Genomic DNA, 25326 nt, shown 5'->3' on the forward strand with positions numbered 1-25326 from the left:
TTAAGCCCATGCAATAAGACAAGAAAAAATAAGAGGCATAAGTATTGCAAAGCTGATAAATCATTATCTTCAGATGCTATGGTTGCCTGTTTGAAAAATCCCAAGACAATGCTCTGGAACATTACAGAACAACTAACAAAGCTCATTAGGGTGGCTGGTTAAAGACAACATACAAAAATGAGAAGTTTTCCTATGTATTGGCCATACCAGCTAGAAAATACCATGAAAAAGATCTTCACAATTCCAATGGAAATGGGTTAGTTACCTAGGAACCTAAACTGCTGTGAACTTGGGAAGATCCTACATGCAAAAAATTTACCAAAGGTGTAAAGGTTTGAATTATGAAGAAAAAGATCAAATTCCCAAATGGGAATGTAAATATGCCATTTTTCAAAACTAACACGTGACTTTAATGCAATCCAAGAAACATGCAATGGGAGCTTCCTGAGAACCTGACAGAGTGACCCACGGTTCATCTGGAAGAATGAAGGAAAGCCAAGCTCTGTGACAGTCTCCAGCATTCAAATGGGGCTCGGAGAGGACCCGGGCTCCATGGCATCCTGGTCTCACATATAAATTCCCCCAGGAGACAGGCACATTCACAGGCACAAATCAAATGTGAGTGGGACCGGGGGCAGTCAGGGAGCCAGGGGGTGGGACCAAAGCATTGGTCCAAAGCATTCTTTGCAATTTCCTATGAATCTACAATTATTTAAAAAAAAGTAAAAAAAGACTACTTGTTATAAAAAATTAAGGTAATAAAAGGACATTTACAGATGAACTAAAAACTATAGGGCTTTATTGCCAAGACCTCTTCTCAAAAATAATTTCTAAAGGATGTACATCAAGAGGATGGATTATAAAGGTATTTAAGAATGGAAACCCCTGAAGAGAACCAGGAAGGAATGATAACTCAAAATAGTACATGTATTCCAACTCTTAATTACATTGATGTGATAAAGGTGTTTTTTTTTTTCATCACAAATACTGAACCCAAAACCACTTTTACATATAAGTCATACAATTTTTTTTTTAAGAATTAGCTCAGGAGAATCTTCCAGAAGATAGAGAAAAATGAATATCTTATAACTTATTCTATGAGGCCCGTATAATCTCGATACCGAAACCGGATACGGACAATACAAGAAGGAAAATCACAGGGGCATTTATGTAACATCCCACGACCATGTTAACCTGTCCCTGGAACGTGAGCGTGGACACAACTATCCCAGAAAAATCTGCATTCCCTGCATCAGACCGAAGGGGGGAAACAGTAGGCCTGTCTCAAAAATGCAGAGAAAAAACTGTTGATAAAATTCATTATTTATCTGTGGTAAATACCATTAGCAAACAAGGAAAATAATTTCTGTAACCTGATAAGCAAACATCATCCCACACGGGGAAACAGGAGAAGCGCTCTAACCACCACTGAGATTCATTATCAACATTGCGCTCAACTCCGTCCTAAGGGGCTGCAGGGGTGCATGCGGGCAGCAGGGGTGCAGGCAGGACGAGGGCGGGTGCACTCCAGGCACCTCGGGCCCCTGTCCTCGTTCTGGCCCTGATGCTGGAGAGCCCAGTCAGTCCCACTCAATGAGGCAGAGAGATCGCAGGCAAAGGGCCAGAGAAAGATCTAGAAACAGTTGCGGGCTGTGACGGCCTCCGACATGGAAGCACGCGTTCTGTGTGTGGCGGAAATGCTGGATTTGAAGAGAGATGGCCAGATGCCAGGGGGTGATGAGGACAACCCTCGGAGGTGGATTACGTGGGTTCAAAGCAGGCTGTCCTGCTGTGTAACGGTGGGGATGGAATTGAACCCCCTTGGGCCTCAGTTTACCCGATCATAAAGTGAGAGAGACGGGGTTAAGCGAGATGGTGATGATGGCGCCCGCAGCACAGCGCCCGGCATGAGGCAAAGAGGCAGCTGACGCTTACTCGGTGTCCTGGCCGTCGGCTCGCCTGGGCCCCGGGCACACACTGGGGCGGGGAGGGCGAGGGCGGGTGTTTCCGGGACCCGCCCGCCTGCTCCACTTACTCTCTGCAGCCGGGACACGGGCCCCCTGTTCCGCTGCTCGTTCCCTACAGGGCTCCTCCCCCGAGCTGCAGGACGGGGGTCTCCCGCTCTTCCTCCCGGCGGCCAAGGAGCCTCCCCGATGCGGGCTGTGGGCCCGGGAGTCCCGGCCAGGCGGTCAGGACAAGCTGAGTCATGTGCTCCTGTGTCCGGCCATCACGGGCCTTCCCTGGTGTGATGAGTCTGCTCAGAGTGCCCTCGGGGCTCGTGCGAGGCCGGGAGCGGACGGCGCCCCTTGCTGGAGGGGGCGTGGCCGTGGGGATGTCGCTGGGACATGTCTTCCTCCAGGCCAGACACTCATCAAGGAGACTCCAGGCATCTGCCCTCGGAGCCTGCGTCTCCTTGTGTCTACAACGTGGGCTAAGGGTGGGTGTGAGATTAGGACGCCTGCCACGCACCCAGCACCTCGAGGGTCCTGACGAAGCAAAACCCGGGAGAGAAAGGCACTGCCCCCCGGCCCCCCCAAACTCACGTCATTGAAATGCTTCGTGGTTTTCATGATGTAAGGGGTCCTTTCGTTCTTCTCAAGTTTCATCCAGCCTTGTCCAAAGAACTCCCTGCGGGAAGTAAGGAAACCCAGGGCCGATGAGCTTTGCCTTGCTCCGTTCTTTGCCTCGATTTCTCTGCTTTTTGAAAGGCCTTCGCTTCTCAGAGAGGAGCTTCCTGCAGAGCCCCAGAGAGGAAGGGACCCTGGGCTGGCGTCTAGCTCTGCCTGACGTGGCTCAGGGCTCCGCGGCCTCATCTGTGCAATGGGACCGTGAGCACACTTCCCCACGGGGCTGCTGCCAGGCCAAGAGACTGTGTGGGAAGGCCCAGCATCTACCGTGGAGTGCAGAGTCGGGGCAGGTCCCGTCCTGGAGCTCCTGCCTCACGGCGTGGGTTCCCATGTCAGACTCACCGTGCAGAGGCTGGTCTGCACACTAGGGACAGAGAGTAAGGAGCCCGCGGTCTGCAGACGAGGGACGGAGGGTCAGGAACCCGCAGTCTGCAGACGAGGGACGGAGGGTCAGGAGCCCGCAAGCCAAGCCAGCTGAGCGTTCTGGTGAGGACCACCACATGGGAAGGCCACAGACCGTCTGAGCCTCCCCGGGGAAGCTCTGCATTTGGCAGGGACAGTGAGGGGACCCCGGCAGCGTGCTGTGGGCAGGAGGGGACTGAACTGTGTTTGAAAAGATTCCCTGCTTCTCCTCCCACAGGAGCCCATCAGGAACAACCAGGCTTCACCGGGAGACGTGGCAGGTGTCTGAAATGCCGCCACCCTCTACCCGGTGACGGCCGTCGGGAGTTTCTGGAAAGCAGAGACCCAAAGCCCTACAGTGGTTCAGAGCCTCAGATCCGGAGATTCCAGCTTTGGAAAACTATTCTTGGACGGTTGTCAGAAACTCACAGAAACACTTCGTTGCAAGGAGGTCTCCCTGAGCTTTAGATACAAATGTGAGAACTGAAAACAGCCCCGTGGCTTCGCGCACTGTTGGGGAATCCCGTGCACTTATTACGGTGCTGTTAGCGAGCGCCAGTGGCACGCTGTCGGCCGGGGAAGGGGGGAGGCGTGAACTCATCTAAAGAGTGTAATTACAAGGAGCCGCTGGGGGTGACTGACGGTAGCCCACCGGAGTACGTGATGCCAGGCCTCGGGGCTTCTTCAAGATCAGAGCTGCCCCGCCCTCTGCACCTGGGGCGCACGGGCGTGCACGCTCACGCACGCGTGTGTACACACTCTCACACACGCGTGTGCATATATGCTCCTTCGTCCACACATACCCTCCTCTAGAGCTCTGGAGCAGGAGCGCTGAGCTGGAGGTGCTTCTGGAAGAGCGTGTGTGTCTGCGTGGGCGCGTGCGTGCAGAACTTGGGGCCAGGGGAGAGGACCCTCCTGCACCCCGCGAACGCACACACTTCTGCTCCCCTGCCGAGAAGGCACGTGGCTCTGCAAGTCCAGTGCGTGGGTCCGCGGAGGCACCGAGGCCGCTGCAGGGGGCAAGGGGGAGGGCCCGGCACCCGCGCCCACTCACTCGTAAGGGATCTTCTTGAAGACCAGGTGGTCCAGCAGGGTCAGCTGCTCCGCGATCTCCAGGGCCGAGTGGTTTTCGAAGGGCTCTGCCTTCACGCCTTCCGCCTGAGGGGAGCGAGTCCTGGGTTAGGCCCTCCCGGGTTTCTGGCCGCGTCTCTGATGTAATCTTGGCCTGGGTTCTGGTGAGCGGGTGAGGGAAGGGGACGGCGGGAGCCAGGAGCCTCGTCCGCTGGGCCCGGAGCGTGTGCAGACCTGCGCTCCGTGAGTCAGTGCTCACGCGGCATGGAGGCTACCTCGTCCCAGCCAGGACCGAGACCGCAGAGGCTTCCAGAGGACCATGACTGGCTCACGTCACTCGGCAGGAAGTGGGCCAACTGGGCCTGGAGCCCCGGCTGTGACTCCCAGGCTCCCAGTGACCTGTCGCCTCCCCTCGGGCTCTGTCTGGACCCATAGCTGTCTCTATAACATCTCCTTTGAAAACTCATTAGTGGGTGTGGACTCAAGGTGTGATTACCTCCCGGGGTGCCCAGAAGAGGGCTGTCTGGCCTTCGTTTTGGGGGTCCCATGTTTCTGGCCCCCAGGGACACCGTGGGCACCACCTTTACGGGTGTCCACCTCCTGGCCCCCCCTTGGGAAACACTTGCCAGGGGACCAAGGTCCCGGTGGCAGGGATTTGATCAAAGGTGGACATGGAGAGGCTGGTGTCCCTGCCCCAGAGGCCCCATGTCGGATGTGGGAGGGGACAGAGGGCGCTGGAGAAGACAGTGGAAAGAGCACCAGGGCTGGCCTTGGCAGTGGCCTGTGTCCATGAGGGAGGGGTCAAGAACGAGACTCACCCCGATCTCCAACTAGGCCACATGGGACAGAGGGGCCAGCTACACTGCCCAGAGGCCCCAGGGACTGGGCCGAGCCCCCAAAGCTGCACTGCTCACAAGGGAACAGGGCCCACCCCATATCAAGGGGGCAAGCCCTCCTGCCAGACTGTCTGCCTGCCTCCCTCCCCCCTCCCTCAGCGAATAGTCACTGAGGGTCCTTGCTGGACACTGGACACAGAAGGACCAGAAAACCCAGTCCTGGGCTTCAGGGAGCTCCTGCCACAGGCCGGGGCGGGGACGGAATGCAGGAAAACAGGGAGGGTACCCACGCGGTCCCCCTGGCATGATGACCCCAAGCCAGAAGCCTGATGCAGCAGCGTGGGGCACGATGCCATCAGGGCACGACCAGTGGGGACACGGGGACAGGAGAAGCAGGTGCCACCAGGACACCAGATTTTGGGGTAAGGACCCTCCCGGAGGCCTAGGATGGCTGAAATGTCAGGCCTGAGGGCCTGTGGCTGGCCTAGGCCGGGGACGGGCCCGTGGGGGTCGGCCGCAAGAAGGTGTGCTGGGCAGGAGCAGCGGGCGGCTCACCCTGCGCCCTCTCGGTCACCCAGCAGACAAGGGGCCCTGGAGGAGAGGCCGGAGGCACCGCTCCCCCACCTGCCATGGGGCTGTCAGTGTCCCCGCAAGCAGCCCTTAGGCTCTCTGGTGAGGCCGCTGGGGCCTCCTCCACACAGGAAGTGCCCCCACAGGCTCTCCGGGAACAAGTCAGGGCCGGAGGGCAGCTCAGCGCTGCTTTGTTCGGCAAGAGCCTCAGGATGTTTGCCAGGGAACAAGGGGCTCTCTGGCTCTTGAGGGCTCAACATTCCGGTTGGTCCCTGTTGGGAAACTGCTCCCCTGCGGGGAGGCGCCAGGAAGGAGCCCGGTCTCCCAGGGCTCAGCCAGCGTCCCCGCCCCAGGGGTCAGTGTGGTGTCTGTGCAGGAACAGCTCTCCTGCCCCAGGGCCCAGCCTCAGTGCCTCGCTCAGGAGCCAGGCTGTGGGCCCGCTGCAGGCAGGTGTTGCCCCGTGGGGGCCTCGCCCATGCCCAGGCCCCGGAGAGCCGGCCCCGGGAGCCGGGACGGGAGGGGAGCTGTGGGCCCAGGACCCGGCATCCTCAGTCCTCACACTGGGTATGGCAGCGACTGGAGGTCGATTAGCCAGTTTGGGAAGTGAGCCAGCATGGGGTGCGGGGAGGTCAAAACCAGTCTGCCGCGAGCTTCACTGGCCGCCGTGGTGGCGGGGGCCCAGGACTCTGGGGTGGCTGTGGTGCCATGCTGGGGGGCACATCCCTGCCTTGGAGGAGGAAGCGGGCCCAGCCAGGCCCTGGGACCACACATCACTCCTTTCCACATGTGAAACGCCACCATGAGCTCGTATTCCTCGTGGCAAGCCCAGCGCTCCCCGGGGCACCCTCATTTCTGGGCGGGTGGCCAGCAGCACCCCGACTCCTCCGACTGAGGCAGCGTGGTGTGTGGACCGAGCTCTTGCTCTGGAGTTGGGACTGAGCCGAGCGCGAACTCCAGCTCTGACGCGACCCTGGGTGGGGATGTCACCTCCCCAGACCCCTGCTGCTTCATCTTGAACGCGGGGATGGTGGTGTAGACTTGCTGTTGATGAGAGCCTGGCAGGGGTCTGCGTGCAGGGGCCCATCAACCACAGCCAGGGCCCCGGACCACGCGGGAGCAGAGAACACGGCGTGGGGCCAGGGGCAGTGGCAGTGAGCAGAGGATGGGGAGAAGAGGGGGAGAGTTGTGACGGGTTGATTTTCCTCCCTCCAAAAAAGTTGTGCTGAAGTCCTCCCTGGTACCTGGGAACGTCCCCCGACTTGGAAATAGGGTCTTTGCAGATGCGCCCGGGTAAGAGGAGGTCATCAGGCTGGGTCCCAATCCAATAGGACTGTTGTCTTTACAAGAGAAGGGAGCTTGGGCACCGGGACAGACATGCTCCGGGAAGGTGATGCAAAGACACGCAGGGGTGAGGACGGCCTGGAGCGAGGAGGTGGGGATCGGAGGCTCACGGCCATATGCCAAGGGCCGCCCAGAGCTCCGGGAAGCTGGAAGAGGCAGGAAGGCCCCTCCCCTGGAGTGTCCTCCACCAACACCTCGCTTTTGACTCCTGTCCTCTGGAACTGCGAGAGGACGCATTGCTGCTGTGAGTCATGGCGCTCTGTTCCGGGCGCCCCGGGGAACCCGTGCGGGAGGGGACCGCATGGCCAGCGGCAGCCCGGCTCACCATCTGCGTGATCTCCTCCAGCGTGATCTGGTTGTCGCCCGGGTCCTCCTGGGTCAGAGTCCTAGGGGACGAGAAGGCTCGATGAGCCCCGTGCAGCCCGTACTCCGCCTCACCTCCGCCCCCCCCACCCCCCCCATGCAGGGCCCGGTAGGCTGCCCGCCTCTGTGCTGAGCTTTCCCGTGCCGGAGCCCACTGCCTGTTTCTTTGTCACGGACGACTCCCTGATGGCCTGACCTTCAGGATTCCACTCCCTGACCCTCCTGGCTGGGTGAGGCCTCTCCTGGGGCTCCCTCAGCCCCGGTCTCCTGGTGTTGGGAAGGCTGTGTGCACACCTGGCCCCTGCTACCTGGGGGCTAGGGGCCCCTGCGACCTGGCGGCTGGGAGCTCCTAGGGCAGGCTGATGTCTGATCTGTCCACCCCCGTGGCTCGGACACCAGCACAGGGTGGGCCCGTGGCCAGTGCACGTGGAATGACAGGAGGAACACGGGGAAGGAACCCCAGGCCTGGGGGCAGAGTGGGCAGGAGAGCTGTGGAGCCTTCCAGAGGGAGGAACAGAGGAGGTGGGAGGCCCAAAGGTGGCCTGTGTGGGGAGGAAGGAGGCGGCCAGGGAGCACGGAGTGGGCAGCGGGCCGCGGTGGGCAGTGAGGGTGGACCCTGAGTCGGGCCACATGGCCCAGCCCCCACTGTGATAGCATGGTGACCGTTGAGGGAGGAGGAGATCGGGGGCCCGTGGGGCCTCGGCGGACAGACTCGGACCAACCAGACGTTTTTAGGTAACCTGACGGCCAGGTGATAGTCATAGAGAAAGCGTCCTGCCCCAGGTGCCACAGTTGGCCGTGGCGCGGGCGCCATTCCAAGCAGGGTCGCCCGAGCCAGCCTGCTGTCTTCGTGGCACCGGAGGCAGAGTCCTGCACAATGAAGGTGAGAGGGGCCTGGAAGGGCCGGTGGGACTCTGAGCCCGAGGGACTGACAGGGTCCGTGACGAGGGCCCAGGAAAGCAAAGTGCACAGTGTGGGCGGAGGGAGGCTGGAGACTCAGGCCGTGGACAGGAAGTGGCTGCAAGTCTGGGTCGGAGAGAGCGCCCGGGGACAGGGGGGCTAGAAGCCGGACCCGGAGCCCCGACAGCGGGGCAGGGCTGGGGGGCGCAGTCCAGGTCAGCCAGATGACAGCAGCGAGAGGACAGCGGGTCTGTGCCGACACCCACCCCCTGGGCTGCAGAAGCCTCAGCGTGACCTCACCCCTGCCTCACCCCGCCCTTGGAGTGAGTGTCGCTCACTCGTTTTATGGGGGAGAAAAAGAAGGCTGAGGGAGGGGACCTGCCCAAGGTCACGCAGTGAGTCACTCACTGAACCAGCTCCTGACCCCTGACCTCAGCCCTGACCCTGCCGTCCGCACCGGAGGAAGACGGACGAGTTTGGGGATGAACAATGTAACTCGTTTCAGACCCGCAGCCGCCCCCGGGCGCCCGCAGACAGGAGGGCGCCAGCCCGTCAGCACAGCTCTCGGCGGGGGCGCGAACCCTCCTTATCGGGCCGAGTGCTGGTGCAGCCCCCGGTGCCACGTGGCTTGTGACCGAGGAGCTGAACTCTAAATTGCCTCAAGGACGTTAAGGTCGGAGGGGAGGAAGGACACACGGACCGCCTGCTCGGGGGTCCATCTGCAGAAGCGGGGTGCGCGCCCCCCTCCCCCAGCGGCTCAGGGCTCCTCCCCCCGCACACCTGCCTGAGGCCAGCCTGCCTGGAAGGGCCCTCCATGGCTCCCTGCCCGTGGCCGGCCGTGGGGGGGCAGAGCCTGGGCCCCCGCGCAGCAGGCCGTGCTCAGCCGGGCCGGAATGTCCATACCTGATGATGTTGGCCGCGGCCTTCCTCTCCTGGGTCAGCAGCTCGGGGTCGTGCATGACCTCCTCCAGGAAGCTGATCACTTTGCATCTGAGCTCGTCATTGGTCTCAAAGTCCTGTGCGGGAAGACGCGGCGGCGGCTCTGGACCCTGTACTCAGGCCCGCCGGCGCCGGCCTCTGGCCAGCCACACGCGCAGGGCTGCCTGCCAGTCTTCCTTCGCCCTGGCCGTGCGGGGCGGGGGGGGGGGGCACCAGGGGAGCCTAGAGACCCTTAGGTGTAAAACTCCAGGCAAGACCAAGGGTCACCCCTTGGCCGGCTGTGCCCCAAGGCCAGGACCCTGGGGGTACGGATCTACTTGGCTCCCTGCTGCAGAGGTGGAGGGACGCAGGCCCCGGGGCCCTGGAGTGTCCCTGGTGCCCTCCCAGGCGGGGTACCGGAGCGGCCCCTTGTCAGGGTGCTGGACGGCTCACCTGGGCTCCCTCCCTCCCGCTGCCCCCGAGGCCGTCCTGCTCACAGTCCCGGCAGTGGGTCTCAGAGGGCAGTGGCTCCTGGGGGCCAGTGCCAGGGGGCCTCCCATGCACCTGAGAGTGTTTGGAGACCCAGTGGCGGAGGACGTTCAGGACGCGGTTGGTGGCCGCTCGGCGGATCACGAACTCCTTGTCCCCGTTCCTCTGGTCAGGGGGAAACCCTGCTGGCACAGGGACAGAGGGTACGGGAGGACTAGAAACGGGGCTCAGCGCTCGTCTGGACTCAAGCCCCAGGCCTGGGTAAGCTGGGCCGCTGCCATGACTGGCGGGTGGGCGGCTGCCGCTGGGGGTCAGTGCTGGCCAAGGTCCGGAGCAGCAAGCCCTGAACACCGGGGGGCGGGGGGAACAGTTCCCGGGGCTGGGGCGGCTGGCCTGCAGCTGGGCTGAGCCCGTGGAGGGGCGGACCCCCTCCCGCATACCTGCGCTGGCCAGGGACAGCCTCCGGTACTTCTCCTTGTTCGGGGTGCCCTCGTTGGCTCCCGCCGTGGCTATGGCAAAGGCCGAGGCCGCTGACAGGGCACTGCGTGTGTTGTCCAGTTCCCGACACGAAGTCATGACGACCCCGTTATTGTAGGAAAAGAGGGGGAACTCTGTGGAAGGGACGGAACCAACCCTCAGCCTTCCCTGGCGCAGCCCTCGCTGTTAGGAAACCAGGGGTCCCCACAATGGAGCAGCCTGAAGACGGGCAGCCGGTCTTCACTGCCCCTGGGGCTTAGCAGGCGGAAGTGGGGGGCGTGCCACCCCCAGGGCGGTCTCGGGTAGGGAACCCCCCGCCCCGCCCGCCGCCTTCTCCGCGGAGCTGTCCCCAGTCTGCTGGAAGTCCCCAGCCAGTGCCCCATCCAGCTCTGCTGTTCCTTCCCCCTGGGGCTCAGCCGGCCTGGGCTGCTTGGGGACAGCGTCGTGAGCCTCCTTACGCTCTCAGCCTGTTTGGGATGAACACATAACCCGTCCAGCACCTGACACCAGTAATTCACGCTGTCGGGCTCACGGGCGTGGTGGGGTGGCGCGAGGCCCGTGGAGCGGTGCCGCCTCGGGTGCGTTCATTACCCTCTCTGAGCCTCTGCGCCGCTGGGCGGTAGGAACATTAACACCTACTCTGAGCGGCGAAGTCACAGTCAGAGGAGGGAACGCAGCCTCAAGTACGCGGCGTTGCGCGAAACGCTACGTGCACCGTGGAAAGTCGGTGCCGAATGACGTGTGATTTCTAGCGGTACAAGCCGTAGACCCTGACTCCGGAGCCCTGTCACGTCATCTTTCAGTCTCGGGGCAGCAATCCCTACTCAGGACAAAGTCACGGTACTTATGCTGCAGGGAGCAAGTGATTTATTTCGAAACCTCCAGGCTCAGTCCTGACGCTTGCGCTGTGCTGGGGCTGAGCCGTGGCTGTGGGTCCACGGCCGGGCCACTCTGGTCTTATGGGGTCTCCCGGGAGGCCGGGACAGCTGGGGAGTCCGTGGGCTGGAGGCAGGAGGGGCCGCCCTGGGAGGTGAGGCGGAGCAAGGGCTTGCGTGGGGAGTACCGCGTGGGGACCCGAGACCCTCGGGGTCAGGAGTCAGGCGTGGGCGGGGGCTGTCACCACCTGCCAGGGTCTCCTCCCTCGTTCCGTAACTGGGAACCACCTGGCCGCTCCACAGGGCTGCCCGACCGTGAAAGGACCCGGCCCAGGGCTTGGCAAACCCCTGAACCCGGGTGTCCGGGAACGACACCACACCCCCGTCGGCCCCTCCTGCGTCAGCCGCACCCCCTGGTCCGGAGTCGGGGTGACTGTGCTGGGGAGCAGCGGCCAGTGCTCGAGCCCCGCCGTCGCCCTGTGGGCTGTGACGCACGGTGGTGGCCCTGCACGCGGGCTCCCTCGTCCCCCCGCCTGCACTCAGCCAGACACCGCCCCACCCCGGCCCTAGGCATCCTCCCGGAATCCTTCTGGAACTCCCGAGTGCTGAGCTGCACCTGAGGAATTTTTGCTTTTGACCGACTTTGGCGTCGTTGGTGATTTGGTGGGTGACGCCTCAGTGTCCCCGTCGTCACTCTGGTTTTGGTCGTTATCGGACTCCTCCTTCACGGAGACTTCTGAGCCTGGGGGAGAGAAGAAATAATGTCACGTGTCTTCAATAGTCGTTAGTTGAGAAAATCAGGCCTGTAATCGGCCGAAGCAGAACAGAGCGGGTTTGGGATTTGCCGGCTGAAAGAAGCGTGACAGCTTTATCTGCCGAGGGAGCTGTCGGAGCCTTTCTTGTGCCCACGGGGGCCGTTGAGTCTCCGCGATGGCTCTTTTCTCCCTGGGCTTCGCAGACCCTCACGGGCCCCGCTGGGGACCTTGTTAGGATGCGGGTGCTGACTCAGGGGTCTGGAGCAGGGCTGCACGTCCCTAAGGCGCCCCCAGGGGATGCCCGCGTGGCTGGTCACAGACCACACTCTTGAGCGGCAAGTTGTGGTGCCCTGTGACGCCCCGCGTGCGTGTGTGTGCATGTCTCTGTGTGCTTGGGTGTGCGCGTGAATGTGAGTGCATTCACGCATGTGTGTGCACATGGTTGTGTGTACATGTGTGTCTGTGCGTGTCCAAGAGTGCATTGTGCATGTGTCTGCGTGCACGTCTGTGTGTGCACCCGTGTGCATGCGTGTGCAGGTGTGTGCGTGTGCCCGTGTGCGCACCTGTGTGAGCGTGCACGTACGTGAAGCATCCTAGCTAGGGTGGCTATCTGCACCACGTTCCCCGGGGGGTCCTGCTTTGCGCCTGCGGTCCTGCACTTCCGGTCACTATCCAGGTGTCCTGGCTGCGGCAGTAACTTACAGTCTCCCTAACCTTGGGAGACTCACGGTTTACACACTTCAGAGAAAAGTGATGAATTCTATTAGAAGTGAGATCTTGGGGGCGCCTGGGTGGCTCAGTAGTTAAGCGTCTGCCTTCGGCTCAGGGCGTGATCCTGGCCGTTGTGGGATCGAGCCCCACATCAGGCTTCTCCACTAGGAGGCTGCTTCTTCCTCTCCCACTCCCCCTGCTTGTGTTCCCTCTCTCGCTGGCTGTCTCGGTCTCTGTCGAATAAATAAAATCTTAAAAAAAAAAAAAAAAAAGAAGTGAGATCTTGGGGCGCCTGGGTGGCGCAGTCTAAGCGTCTGCCTTCGGCTCAGGGCGTGATCCCGGCGTTCTGGGATCGAGCCCTGCATCAGGCTCCTCCACTAGGAGCCTGCTTCTGCCTCTCCCACTCCCCCTGCTTGTGTTCCCTCTCTTACTGGCTGTCTCTCTCTCTCTGTCGAATAAATAAATAAAATCTTAAAAAAAAAAAAAAAGAAATGAGATCTTGGTCAAAAACTCTTAACCTATCTGGGCCTCAGTTTCCCCAGCTGGAAAGCAAGTGAAATTACACGTGACCGTTTTGAGACCCAGACAGGCCTTCTCTTTAGAAACGCACGTCTGCGTGCACACGCCATTTGGCGCACAATCAGACAGGTTCAGGGGCCCCTCGATCGCGGGTCGAGGAGCCCGTTATGAGATCACTTTTCAGGACTGAGTCGTGTTAAATTTCGGAATGTGACAGGCCTGGATCCGCTGCGCGTTTGGTCAGATGGTTACCCGTCCTTTGCCCCTACAGGCTGGCATCTGGGGCCCTCCTGGTTACAGACGCTCAGGCGTTACTGTATGTGTCACGGCTAGATGTCGCTGGTGACATTGGTCCCTGGGCTTCCCTCCCCTCCTCCTGACACAGAGGAGACATCCTGACCATCTTCAACGTCTTTCTCAAAGGCTCTTCCTCAAGGCCTGGGGTTCCAACCAGCCCAGGTGTGTGTGTGTGTGTGGGTGTGTGCGCGCGCACGTATGCTGACCGAGGACTGCGCCCGGGGCACCAAGGACGTGTCCGGAGCTGAACTAAGGCAGAGAACCAGGGGCGCCTGGGTGGCACAGCGGTTAAGCGTCTGCCTTCGGCTCAGGGCGTGATCCCGGCGTTATGGGATCGAGCCCCACATCAGGCTTCTCTGCTATGAGCCTGCTTCCTCCTCTCCCACTCCCCCTGCTTGTGTTCCCTCTCTCGCTGGCTGTCTCTATCTCTATCAAATAAATAAAATAAAAAAATTAAAAAAAAAAAAGGCAGAGAACCAGACCGACCATCCAAGGAGGTGCCCTTCCAGAATGGTCAGGAGGGCTCTGAGAGTAGGGAGCTGGCGGCCTGTCCCTCCTGGTCTCTCTGCTGTCCCCACACCCGCTGTTCCAGCTGCACCGAGCCGCACGCAGTGTCTGAACACACAACGCTCTTCCTTGCTTTGGTCTTGCCCGCTCCGATGTGCTCCCCTCCTTCCGGTGAATTCTGGGCCCTCCAGAAAGCCTTCTCTGACTCTGCAGACAGCGTCCCCAGCCCACCCCCCAGGGCCCCTCGAATTCCCTTGAACACAGCGCACCAGACGTCCCCGTGGACGTGTGTGGTCCTGTTCCTCGGCCGCACCGTGAACCCCGGGGTGCGGGAGCTAGGTCTGCTGACCTCTTCTGTCCCGGGACCCACCCCACAGACGGACAGACGGACAGGGGACGCAGGACGAAGCTGCAACGTCAGGCGTCCTGACCACGGCGCCGCTCGTCGGACGCCCTGCGGGTCTCTGCCTCCCTCTCTGCAGGAGGGGCTCACTCGTGTGTGGCCACCCCCCTCTGGCGGGGACCCCCAAGCCCCTCCTGCCCTGGGGGAGCCCGGCGGGGCCGGGGGCCGAAGGGCTGGCTCGGCCCGTGTGTCCACTCACTCTGTTTGCTGAGAGCCGCGAGCTCTTCGGGCTTCTCCGCGGCCGTGTCGCCCTCGTCCGGAATCTTGTTGGTGAAGCTGCCAGACACGTAGAGCTTGCTGGTGTCCAGCGTGGCCTTGCCGAAGGGCGACACGGCCGAGTACAGGCTGGTGTAGCCGTTGGAGCTGCAGCCGAGGGCGGCCAAGTCCAGCGCCTTGCCGCCCGTGATGATGGGGATGTTCAGGGACAGCTTCCGCCGGCGGCTGGGGGACGACGTCTTGGTGATGGACAGGGGCGGCGGTGAGGAGAACTTGCGGGTGGCGCGTGGGGACTTGGGAGGCTCACCGTACAGAAGCTTGGTGTTCTGGCCGCTGGCAAACAGGAGCTCCAGCGACCTGCGGGGCGGACGGGGGACGGAGACCAAGGGTCAGCGTGGGCCCGGCTGCCTTCCCAGGCCCGGGGACCCCTGTCTCTGGGGGGCTCCGGGGGCAGCAGGACACAGGGGGGCCCGTCCACCTCGGGACCCACACCCACCCGGCGCCGCTTGGCTGAGCGCACTGTGCGGAGCTGCCCAGAGATGCTGAGATCGCAGAGCAGACCCCGAGGCGCAGTGATCTCAAGGGGCCCGAAGGTACGGACAGACAGGCACTCCCGGGCGGGGGACAACCTCATCATTTCAGGGACAATAAACCAGTGGTTCCACTTCCAGTGCCGGTTCCAAAGGCCAGACCGACCCGGCGCACGCTCTTGAGTCGTGTTTATAGGATTTAAACCTCTCTGAGCACCCACACCCAGGATCAAGGGGAGCGGGGACTCGAGGACACAGCCCCCGTTGGCCTCGTGACCTCACTCAGCTCAGACCTGGGCTCTGCCAGCTCAGGACAGCTCTGCCCCAGATTCTGTGCTGAGTTCTGCACCATGCGAGCCCCTCCATCAACAGGCATGCACCCTTAGCCCAACACTTCCCAAAGGTTGTTTTTGGGGGGATGCAGGTTTGGGAAACATCTCTGGTGTTTTTGCTACGTGTTGCAAGGAAAACCCTTCCTTTCCCACTCCGGCCGGTCGTCCCACTTTGGCTCGATGCCCCAAGCAGCGAAGCCAGTTTCAAGCGGCACACCTGGGACCCCAGCACCTGGGCCGGTCCTCTCAGCAGGCGCATGTGAGTGGACACAGGCAGGGGGCGGTGTGGTGACGTGGCCCGTGGCCAGAGGTCGCACGTGCTCAAGTGTCCCATCCTGTGGTCCAGGCGGGGACGTGGGCTTCCAGGCCAGCAGCAGGCTCTCGTGCACCAGGGCCTGATGTCCCCCACGTGCTCTGACCTCCCCCCGCACAGGTCCTGAGTGTGTTTACAGATGGGGAGGCTGAGTCTCAGAGACAGGACACCTCCCGGCTCCAAACTCCGAGTCCTCTGCCCCCCCACCCGGGGCTCAACCAGCCAGGGGGCAAGCCTGGGGCAGGGAGCGGAACGTGGGGTCTCCCAGCAATCCTGGTCGTGCCCCTGGCTCTGCATGTCGGGGGCCACCCCTCAGGGCCAGGCTGGCAGCGAGTGACACGCACATAATAATACATATAATCGTTCACACGTGTGCAACGTGTCTGTTCTGTGTTCTGCGCGGGGCAGACCTCTGGGCCCCCAGGAAGTTCTCCTTAGTTTGCATGTGGGAACCCAGCCCGGCTGGGGTGGTTTGTCCAGCTTTCTCGGGTTGGGAAGGTTCCAGAAGTTCAGAGCAGAGAGATAAGACCTGGTCTGCCCTGATGAGGCCAGAGCAGGAAGACGGTGAGCGCTGGTGTGTGCAGCCCGAGGGACCGGGGCACGGGGCAGCGCTGAGGGCAGCTGGCTGCGCCGGCCGCAGAGGTGGGGAGGGGGAGGGGTGGTTAGAGCTGCAGGCCTCCTGACCCTCCTCACGGCCTGGGCTCTCAGTTTGGAGCAGCTTGGCCTCCCAGTGGCCCTGGGAAGCAGGAGGGACACAGCAGCTCTTCTCCAGGTAGCCCCAGAGCTGGGGCTCGGGCCCAAGTCCCACCCAGGGGGTGCGGGGCATTCAGCGGGGCTCTGAGGCTCAGGATAGGCCGGCCCATCCAACACTGAGGTCTGGGCAGAAAAGGAAGTCACCTGCTGGTCCCTCCCATTTCCTGATGAGTCCCCCCAGAGCAGTGAGGTCCCTCGGGGGCCTGGATCCGGTCCCTGAACTTGGCCAACCACAGGGCAGCCCTCGTGTCGCGGCCTCGCTGTCCTGGTGCTGAACGGGGATTGCTAGCTGCCTTCTCCATGCGTCTCAGCTGGGCTGCAGGCCCACGTGGGATCACTCCCGCACGGCCTCGCTCCGTGCCGGCCTCGCCTGGGTAACTACCAGGTGAGACGGGGTAAAAGGCTTCTGTTGGGTGCCCGGCCGTTGGACTGACGCTGTGGTTCTGAGGCCGGCTCTCGGGGCTGGCCCCAGGCCTCCACCAGGCTAGCCCTGACCCTGTGATGTGGGCTGTGCCTGCCCTTAGAGTTCTCACCTGGCAGGGACCCAGGGCTCGCGGTGACCCACCGGGCCCCTCGAGGCTTGGCCAGAGCTGGGGGTGGGCGGTTGAACAGCAGTTGGAGCAGGGCAGCAAGGAGGACAGGAGGAAAAGGAGAGTGAGGGCCACCCTGCCCGCTACACCGACTCACAGACGGGCCCGCGAGTGCACATGACCACCCAGGGCCCTGGCTCAGGCCCCCATCAGCCCCAGACTTCTGGGGCCCGGGGGCGAGCCTCCGGGCCTCTCCGGATCCCGGCTGGCCCAAAGGCAGGGCTGTGCTGTGGCGCTGGGGTGGAAGGGTGGCCTTGACGTAAGGCCAAGGCGGCCTGCCTTCCACACGCCGCACCAGCCCGCGTGTGCCCAACGGGGCTCCCTCTCTCCACAGCAAGGTGGGGTCCCGGCAGGGAAGGGCTGAGGCTCTCTGCCTCTCTCCGTGTCTTCCACCCCTCCCCCCGTCATTCCTCCCTCTCCCCTTCTTTCTGAAATGGGAAGGGGGGAAGCTCTGTGCTTCGGGGAGAGCCGCGTGCACCCTCGAGACGCCGCCCCACCCCAAGAGCCCGCGGGCAGAGGGGCAGACAGCGGGGCCTGGGCCGGTCAGCCCTCCCGGCCCCCGTGCAGAGCGCTGGCTGGTTCCTGGGGCGCCCACATCACCCCCGCCCCCGCCTCAGGTCGCAGGCTCTGCAGCCACCTGAACCCCGAGCTCGGCTTCCCTCCCGGCCTGGAAGGCCCGGGGCCGTCGGGAGGGGGAGGCTCTGCCCACCTGGCGGGGATGGCGCTGATGGGCTTCCTGTAGATGGTGATGAGCTTGTCCAGCACCACGACGGCCGTGGTGAAGACGCGGTAGGAGTGCAGGAAGGTGTTGAGGAAGTCGATGCTGAGGAAGCGCAGGTCCGTCAGCCGCTCGAGCAGCCGCCCCACGCTGGCGTAGCGGATCTGCAGCACTTTGCAGGAGTTCATGGTCTTGCTGAAGCGGATGTCCACGTCGTCGCAGTACAAGGAGGCGTCGGACCTGCGGAGGGAGGGAGGGCCACGGGGAGACGGGGTCTGGACCCGCGAGTCCACGACCGTCTCCTGAGCCGTCGCAGTCTCCCCGACGCGCCACAGCCGCGGATGGGCGGACGGGCGGGAGGACGGGCTGCCGGAGGACTGGCTGGCCTACTTGGGGGACAAGCAAAGCGCGGGAGGGCGACACGGAGCAAGAACGGGACGCGGGTTCTAGCTCCTGGCAACAGCCCACGTACGCGACGTAAAACTCCTAGAAATTCTGGACAGAACTTAACAAACTTACAAGTAACGTGTTGCTGAGATCACAAGAGGGGGGTCAGTCCGCACACGTTCAGGGCACCTCTGTTCGTAACCGCCCCGAAGTGGAGGCCGCCCGGGGCCCGCCCGCGGCCGAGAGAACAGCCAGGCGGGGTGTGTCCACGTGGGGAGGGTCGCTCGGCTGGAGAGGGCACGGCGCACGGGGAAGGGCCCAGCGCCGCGGGTCTCGAGGACACACCAAGCGAGCGAATCCAGGAGCAAAGTCCGCATGCCGTATGTCTTCATTCTCATGAAATGTCCCAAACGGCCAAGTCCACCGACACAGACAGCAGGCGCCGGCCGCCAGGGGATGAGGCACTGACCGCTGACACACGTGGGCGTTTGGGATGATGGAAACTTCCGCAATCAGGCGGCGGTGAGGTTTGCCCAACACACTGACGCGCTGAAATCCCGAACTGCACACTAAAACGCTGAGTTTTATGCTACAGGAATTACACCTCAGGAAAAACCGAGCAGAGGCTAAAAAGCCGTAAGGGAAATTGCTAGTGGCCAAAAATGAAGAGGAATTTGGAAACCAGTTGATGCTTTCTGGGTCTTTGGGGCATTGGCTGCTGGATACGGAGCCCCTCGGGTTTCCATAAGGAACGGCAGGGCTCCGCGCCCGATGGGGGGAGGGTGTTGGAGTGAGACCCCCACAGACGGCTGAGGCCCTGGACAGTGGCCTCGAAAAAATCTACCCACTGGGAGAGGGAGACGGTGAGCGTCCTGGTTTAGCCCCGGCTCCGGGGAAGGGAGGACGGGGCACAGAGTCTCCTGAGAACGTGCTATGTGCTCTCTCCGTGGCCTGGAAATACAAACACGTACCACGTCGTGGCCTGGGAGCCCCAACCGCTATGAAGAGGAGTCCCAGGCTGTGGGCCCCCCAGGGCACTGGGCCGCCTGGGCCTGCAAGATCGTCACAGATAAATCCCCCGAAAAATGAGCTCACCAATCAAAATTAAGAGCCATACAAGGATCAAGCCCCCAGGGGCGGCAGTCAGCAGACGGAGCACATCGCTGAGTTATGTCCCTGGAGTCTCGTGTTTTCTGACAATCCGACTATGTTTTCCTACCTGTGATTTCTCCCACTGGCAGCCCACCCACAGCTGTCCTCCCTTCGGCTCAGGATGAAGCCAGCTTGCCACAGCCCTTGCCGAGGAACCTCCAGCCTGGGCGGGGGTGGAGGGGGCTTCCTAGCAGCCCCCGTCCCTTCACCGTGCCGGCCTCCGCAGGGGAGGTCCTGCCTCCCTTGACTCCCCCTCAGCTGCCTGTTGGAGTACGAGGGTGGGTCTTCAGCCAGCAGCAGATGCTGGGCCTCAGGTATCTGACTGAAAGTAAGACCCTCAGGGCTGGGCAGGTGTCCTGGACCGGACCTTCCAGAGTCCCGCACCTTTGGGCAGAGTGATTGCTGCATGGTGTGGGATCCCAGCAGGAGCTACCCGCTTTTCTGGGACCTTCCATGTTGGATATGGTGGGGGGACGTCTCCGTCCTTCCACGCCTGGGCCCCAGCGTGTCCAGCCCTGGCCCGGCATCCTCACCAGGACCGCCGGACCCCTCTGGCAGCTGTTTGCTTCTAGCACCTTCTCTTCGGGCTCCTTCTGCATCTGGACTGCGTCTGGACGGGTAGAGAAGGCTGGACATCCCCCCATCCCCCTTCTCCTCTGTTCCGAACTGGCCGCCACTGTCGGTCACAGGGCCTCTGTCCACTGTGCAACCCCATCCTGGACTTCAGCTCCTGCCAGTAAAACGGGAGACTGCCCCAAAGGGACACCTGTTCCGACGACTCCCTCGCGGGCGGCCGGAAAGAGCGCTGTGGCCGTTAGCAGCGTCTGCCGTGGCTTCGGACCGTGTGCCCGGCCTTTGCCGGCCCTATGGGAACGACGCCAGCAGTCCCGACTGTAAGCTCAGCCCGGCTTCTCTCTTCGCTCTCGTCCACGCTTCTGGACGGGAGCTCCAAGCGCATCCCGCCTCCGGGCGTCGCCGGGCAGCTGGGCTTCCGGGGAGGGCGCGCCACCTCAGGCCACCGTCCTTGAGGCCACACGCTGGGGCCGCTGTAGCGCCCTGGAGCCTGGGGCAGGTGCAGTGAGAGTCCTCAGAGCTCTGCGTAGCTGCGGACCCTCCTCTCGCCCATGCCCACCAGCATCCACGCGCCAGAGCGCCCGACAGGCCGCATCAGGAGGCAGCTCGGGACGTCACGCCTCTTTGTACTGCAAACCCCGAATCAGGACCTTCCTGACTCCGTCTGATGTGGGGACTGTGCCAGGAGCGCGGAGGCTCCTGGCACAGACACAGGGAACGACCCCTGCCCACTGGCCATCCAGACAGGCCTGCAGTGTCCACGCGCTCCCTGTCAGAGCGGCGACCGGGGTTCCTGCTACCGGCCGGTGGAGAGCCTGACTCCTCGCCTGTCATGTTACCCTCCTCTGACTCCTGCCCTGCTCTGCCCCGTCGCTCACGCTGCAGATCGTGTAGGAAATCCCAACCGGGCCGTGCAAAATAGAGGAACCTCCAAGCAGGACAGAGGAGGGAGCCAGCGGCGTGTGGGACACGCGGACACACACGAACTCAGCGAAGCGTACGAGTGCTGAACGTGCAGAGGATGGGAGGACCCGGTGGACACCAAACATTCAGGACACGAGGTGCCCGAGGCACGGGGACACCCCGTGCTCATGCCTGGAGATACCCCATCTGGCCCTTTACCCGCTGCCTGGGGCCAGGCACATCGGCCGGGACGGCTCGGCCAAGACTGCAGGTGTGCGGCCGGCCCAGGGGCTTTCCGCAGGTGGGCCCACCCGGTCAGGCTTCCACGCTGGTCCTCGCAGCCAACCACGGGCGGGGAAGGCTGAGGGGGCCAGTGCCGTGTAACCAAGTGTGACATCCACTCCAGCCGGGGCCGCTGGCCGTCTCAGTCCCCGCTCCTCACGCACGTTCAGAACCGACGCCCTGGACCGTGAATAAGCTCCTTCCTGGGGTCTGTGAGCCTTCTTGTCGCAGGACCTTCGTCTGGGCGAGTGGGTCTGACAGTGAACGGGGAGGCCGGTCACCTCCCACACGACACGTGGCTCTGCGGTCCTGCCGCCCTCGGGGCTAATTACCATCCCCAACGCACACACGTTTTCCTGCCTCTGCACCTTTGTTCACGCTGTTCCCTCCCCCCAGAGCGCCCTTCCCCTCCAGCATCCTCACAGTCGGCTCTGGCGTCCCCTCTCTGGGGCATCCTCCCCACCGTGCCAGGGGCCGACGCCACTCGCCTCTGGGCCCTCTCAGACTCACGAGCGTTTCTCTCACTAACGGATCAGTGAGGGCAGAGACCAGGCCTGGTTGCTCTGCTCCCCCGGCCCTCGCAGGACGAGGACACCGCGCACAGCCACTCCTGCCTGAGCCTGGGGTTGGCAGGTCCTCACATGGCCACGTCGGTGTGGACGTTCCCTTTCCTCTGTCACTGTCAGAGTCTAGAACTCGCTATTCTTCCTTCACGGGTGACACCTAGCTCACTTTGCCGCCTCCATGTTGCGTCCTGGGCAGAAAGCGAGTGGGCGCCCGCCACACGTTTAACCGTGATTCCACACGGGACTGTAATTTTCTCGTCAGAACAAATCCACCCTGTGCCTCGCAGCATCTGAGAAAGTCAGGGCGCCAGCGCCGCCGAGGGAATTCAGCTGGCTTTGCGCTCCCGCCGCCGGGGCTCAGGCCCGCCCGTCTGCTCGGGAACACGGGCTCGGCCCGCGCCACGGTGCGCAAGGACCGCCTTGGGACGCTGGGCTTCGTTCTGTGAGCCTCCCGAGTGGGTCGTGGGCAGCCTCGTCCCGAACCGCAGGAACAACGCTACCTCTCTGTCCAGGACACAAAACCACAGACGCGGCCTCCTCCTACCCCCACGCAAGACGACAAACCCAGGAGGCCAGTAGGGAGGGGTCATCCTCTCCCACTTACAAGTGAGACATCTGAGCTCAGAAACACCTAGCGGCTCGTCCGCCATCACGCACACAGCCGCAGCCGGGGACCTTCACGGTCAGGCCCTCCTCCCGATCCCGCCAGCGCTGGACGTTCAACTGTGCGCTCACGGAGCCCAACGATACCTCGCTTGGTATCCAACCAACCCTGCCTTGGCTTCCCGGACCCGTCCACACCGTGGGGCCGGGTGTGGCGCCTTCACGCACCGGGCTGAAGAATGCACCTGTCGCTCCCCGAGCGCGCCCTTGAAGCATCATAGGCAGCGGGTCCCCCAGACCCACACCTCCAGGTTCGGGTCCCGGCACCGCCCAGGCTCCGAGGTCAGAGGTCCGGACAGAGGCCGGAGAGCCGCGGGGCCACCCGGATGGGGCAGGAAGGAGGGCGAGGCGGGGGCAGGAGAGCACGTCCGCTGGTGGAGAAGCAGGCCTGGCGCAGCCCTGGAACTCCGACCGCGGGCTCAGCGGATGGCCACCCCCTCCCCCCCGGCCCTTGCGGTCACTCGGACAAACACCGTGGCCCCGGAGCCCGTGTTTATGAAGTGTTCTCATTTTGTAGTTTGGAAAGAAAATAGTTACTAAAATTAACGCATAAAGTTTCATCCTGTTACCATTTAAACAGCCGACCACAAAAATCCACGTTTTAAAAACAACAAAAACGGAGCTGAAGTCCTCATTCAAATACATGTTAACTTAAAGCAAACAAGCACACAGACGCCCCCGAGCCCTGGAGATGGAGCCTGGCGCCTCCGGAAGCCCTGTGGCTGGAGGACCCTGTGCCCTGCTGTGGCCGTGGCCGTCTCCGGGTCGCGAGCCCGCCGGCCGTGACCGTGTCCGTGTCCGGGTCGCGAGCCCACCGGCTGTGGCTGTGGCCATGGCCATCTCCAGGTCGCGAGCCCGCCGGCCATGACCGTGTCCGTGTCCGGGTCGCGAGCCCGCAGCGGTACTTACTTGATCATCTGCGGCACGGTGACCTTGGAGTTCTCCTCAAATGCATTCATCATCAGCCCGTTGCACCGGATGTTATCCACACACTAGAAGCAGAGAGGGGGCCCCAGGGTCAGAGCCGCGGCTGCCACCCGGGGCTCCACCGCAGCTGTGCCCAGGGAAAGCTCGCGGGCCCAGCCTGACACGGGGTCCTCACGTGGGACCGTCGTCCTGGCAAAGGCAGGTGGGCCGCAGCCTCCCGTCACTCCCACCAGAGGCCAGCTCCTACTGCAGCGACCTTTTGCGGACTGGCCTGACCTCCCTGGGCCTTCCTGTCCCTAACTTGGAAGCGGGGATGATGCCAGCCTAGCTGGGCTGTTGGCAACAGGGGCGCCCGCCCTGGGTGCTCTGTTGCTGACCTCTGGGGTCTGGCGTGAAGGGCCAGGTCAGGCCCGCCATGGCCGGCATCAGCCTCCACGCCCCTGCGCACATGGTCCCGCACCCTGGGTTTTCTGCTCAGCCATGGCCATACTCTGGGGCCACAGACGGTTTCCACATTAAAAACCCCGTCTGGGAGAGGCCAGGCTGCCGTCACTAGGGCAACAGATGCCCACGTTTCACTCCACCTCGGAAAAACTCAAAATCCACAGTCTGCTTTGAATAAGAAGTACCCCTAAAATGAAAAGTACACCTTTGGGGGGGTCCTTTTACCTCTCCCCGCCCCCGCCCCCAGCCTTCACATCTTTGCCGCCGGTGCATCTCAGCATCTCCTGGTTTTGAGGACGCGTGTGTCGGGGGAGCTGGCAGAGGGGCTGGCCCAGGGGGAGGCCCATCCAGTCTGTGGGGGACAGTGTCCCGTCAAGGCCAGGCCCCCGTTCTTTGGGGGGGGGTCTGTCAGAAGGAGAGTTCCTGCTCCTTGCACTTCCCGGCTCGGAGGCTCCCTTCAGCTCTGGTTCTATCAGCAGCAGCGAAGGCAGGGTGCCTGGCCGTGGACAGGGGTCCCCGGAGGTATCGGGGGACCTGGGGGAGGGCGGAGGGCCCCCGCTGGTATCAGCACTGTTTCCTAGTTTCTGGTTTCCCGGTTTTCTCTGGGGCGCGCTGGGAGCCCCGAGAACACGTGTTAGCACGCAGAGAGTGCAGACGGCCGCTACGCGCTACCCTGACCTGCCTCGCTCTTCTGGCATTTCCAGACGGGCAGGCAGGCCAGAAGGTTGGGGGAGCGGGTGGTCTGGGCATAAAAAACCAGGGAGTGGGGCCCACCATTAGATGGAGCAGAGCTTCTGCCCCAGGCCTCGCGGCCCGGTTGGGGGGGATCCCAGCTTTGCTGTCCTCTTTCTCCCACCATCCGCTGCTCCCCTGCACGATCACCCAGGGTGCAGAGGGCACGCCGCAGGCAGATGGAGCTCTTCTGCGAGGGGACAGGGCTGCGCTAACTCAGAGAGAGGCCTGTGTCTCTCTCCGGGGCCACGGACAGCCTCTTCCAGACTCACGTCTCCGCCCTGGTCCCACAAGAGCCCCCAGCCCTCTGGGTCTGCTTACCGGTCCCTGGGAGGTCTGTGCCTCCCGTGCGTGCTGCCCCAGAGGCGCGTACCACCCTAACGCGTGCGCAGGCAAAGACCGAGGCGAAGCCTTCTCTCTGCGTAGCTCACACTAGGCCTTGCAGGGCCCTTCCTGCCTCTCCAAGCTCTGTGATGTCCAGCATCCTAGCATGGTGCTGTGCAGGCTTTTCTGTGCGTGCCAATGTCCTGGGGCATTCGTGCTAAAAGGTGGATTCCCAGGCTTCGTGCCCGAAATTTGCATCTAGGAAGTCTGTAGGGAGCCCCAGCGGAGCTCAAGCATCTGGAGTTTTAAAAATTCACTGTAGGATATGATTCCAGCTGCAAGGAGTTCCCCACCCAGACTCTGCCAACAGGAGGGGACAGCTGGCCTCAGCCTTGGCCGGGGCTGGACCCGGAGGACACTTGCGTCTTTTCCGTTAGAACCCTGTCCCCAGGGCCCCAAGAGCTCAGGCAGGAAGGGACCGCATGCTTCCAGGAACAGGTGATCCCACTGACCTGGCTGATGTCACTGGTCCACGCCGCCTTCTCCTGTCTGGACGAGGCCACGAGGATGACCGTGAAAGGCGGGGAATCCTTGGGCTCAACCCCGATCTTAAAATCCAAGTGGTCTATGTCTTGGTTGGATCCTTTGGCTTCCAGTTGCAAAACATGGAGTTAGCAGAATGAGCGGGGCCCTTTCTAAGCTGGGAAACATCTTAACGATGCCCTCGCCATCTCACCCGCGGGAGAAGGCCCCGCAGCGGCCAGGCACCGGGCCCCTCGCTACCGGCAGAACACCCCCTCTGCCCACGGTGAGGAGCCCCCACTCCAGAGATGAGCAAAGGCTTGGAATGAGAAGTCGCT

General features: G+C 62.5%; 1 protein-coding gene across 2 annotated transcripts in view; it reads right to left on the minus strand.

Annotated features, from left to right (window-relative positions):
• Positions 1–25326, minus strand: part of RASGRF1 (Ras protein specific guanine nucleotide releasing factor 1) — a 95558-nt gene that overhangs the window by 14648 nt on the left and 55584 nt on the right. The window contains exons 12-23 of one of the 2 annotated variants that reach the window (XM_087856575.1): positions 24979–25115; positions 22949–23031; positions 17505–17753; positions 16739–16795; positions 14261–14634; positions 11486–11611; positions 9958–10128; positions 9593–9699; positions 9014–9126; positions 7173–7233; positions 4084–4187; positions 2544–2628 (exon numbers count right to left, since the gene is read on the minus strand). In XM_087856575.1, the coding sequence (XP_087712701.1) occupies positions 2544–2628; positions 4084–4187; positions 7173–7233; positions 9014–9126; positions 9593–9699; positions 9958–10128; positions 11486–11611; positions 14261–14634; positions 16739–16795; positions 17505–17753; positions 22949–23031; positions 24979–25115 (1667 nt within the window). The remainder of the gene's footprint in view (positions 1–2543; positions 2629–4083; positions 4188–7172; positions 7234–9013; positions 9127–9592; positions 9700–9957; positions 10129–11485; positions 11612–14260; positions 14635–16738; positions 16796–17504; positions 17754–22948; positions 23032–24978; positions 25116–25326) is intronic. The other variant, XM_045804467.2, reaches the window with a different exon arrangement.

This window comes from Ursus americanus, chromosome 28, assembly GCF_024610735.1.
Source record: "Ursus americanus isolate L20-20 chromosome 28, mUrsAme1.1.p, whole genome shotgun sequence".
NCBI lineage: Eukaryota > Metazoa > Chordata > Mammalia > Carnivora > Ursidae > Ursus > Ursus americanus.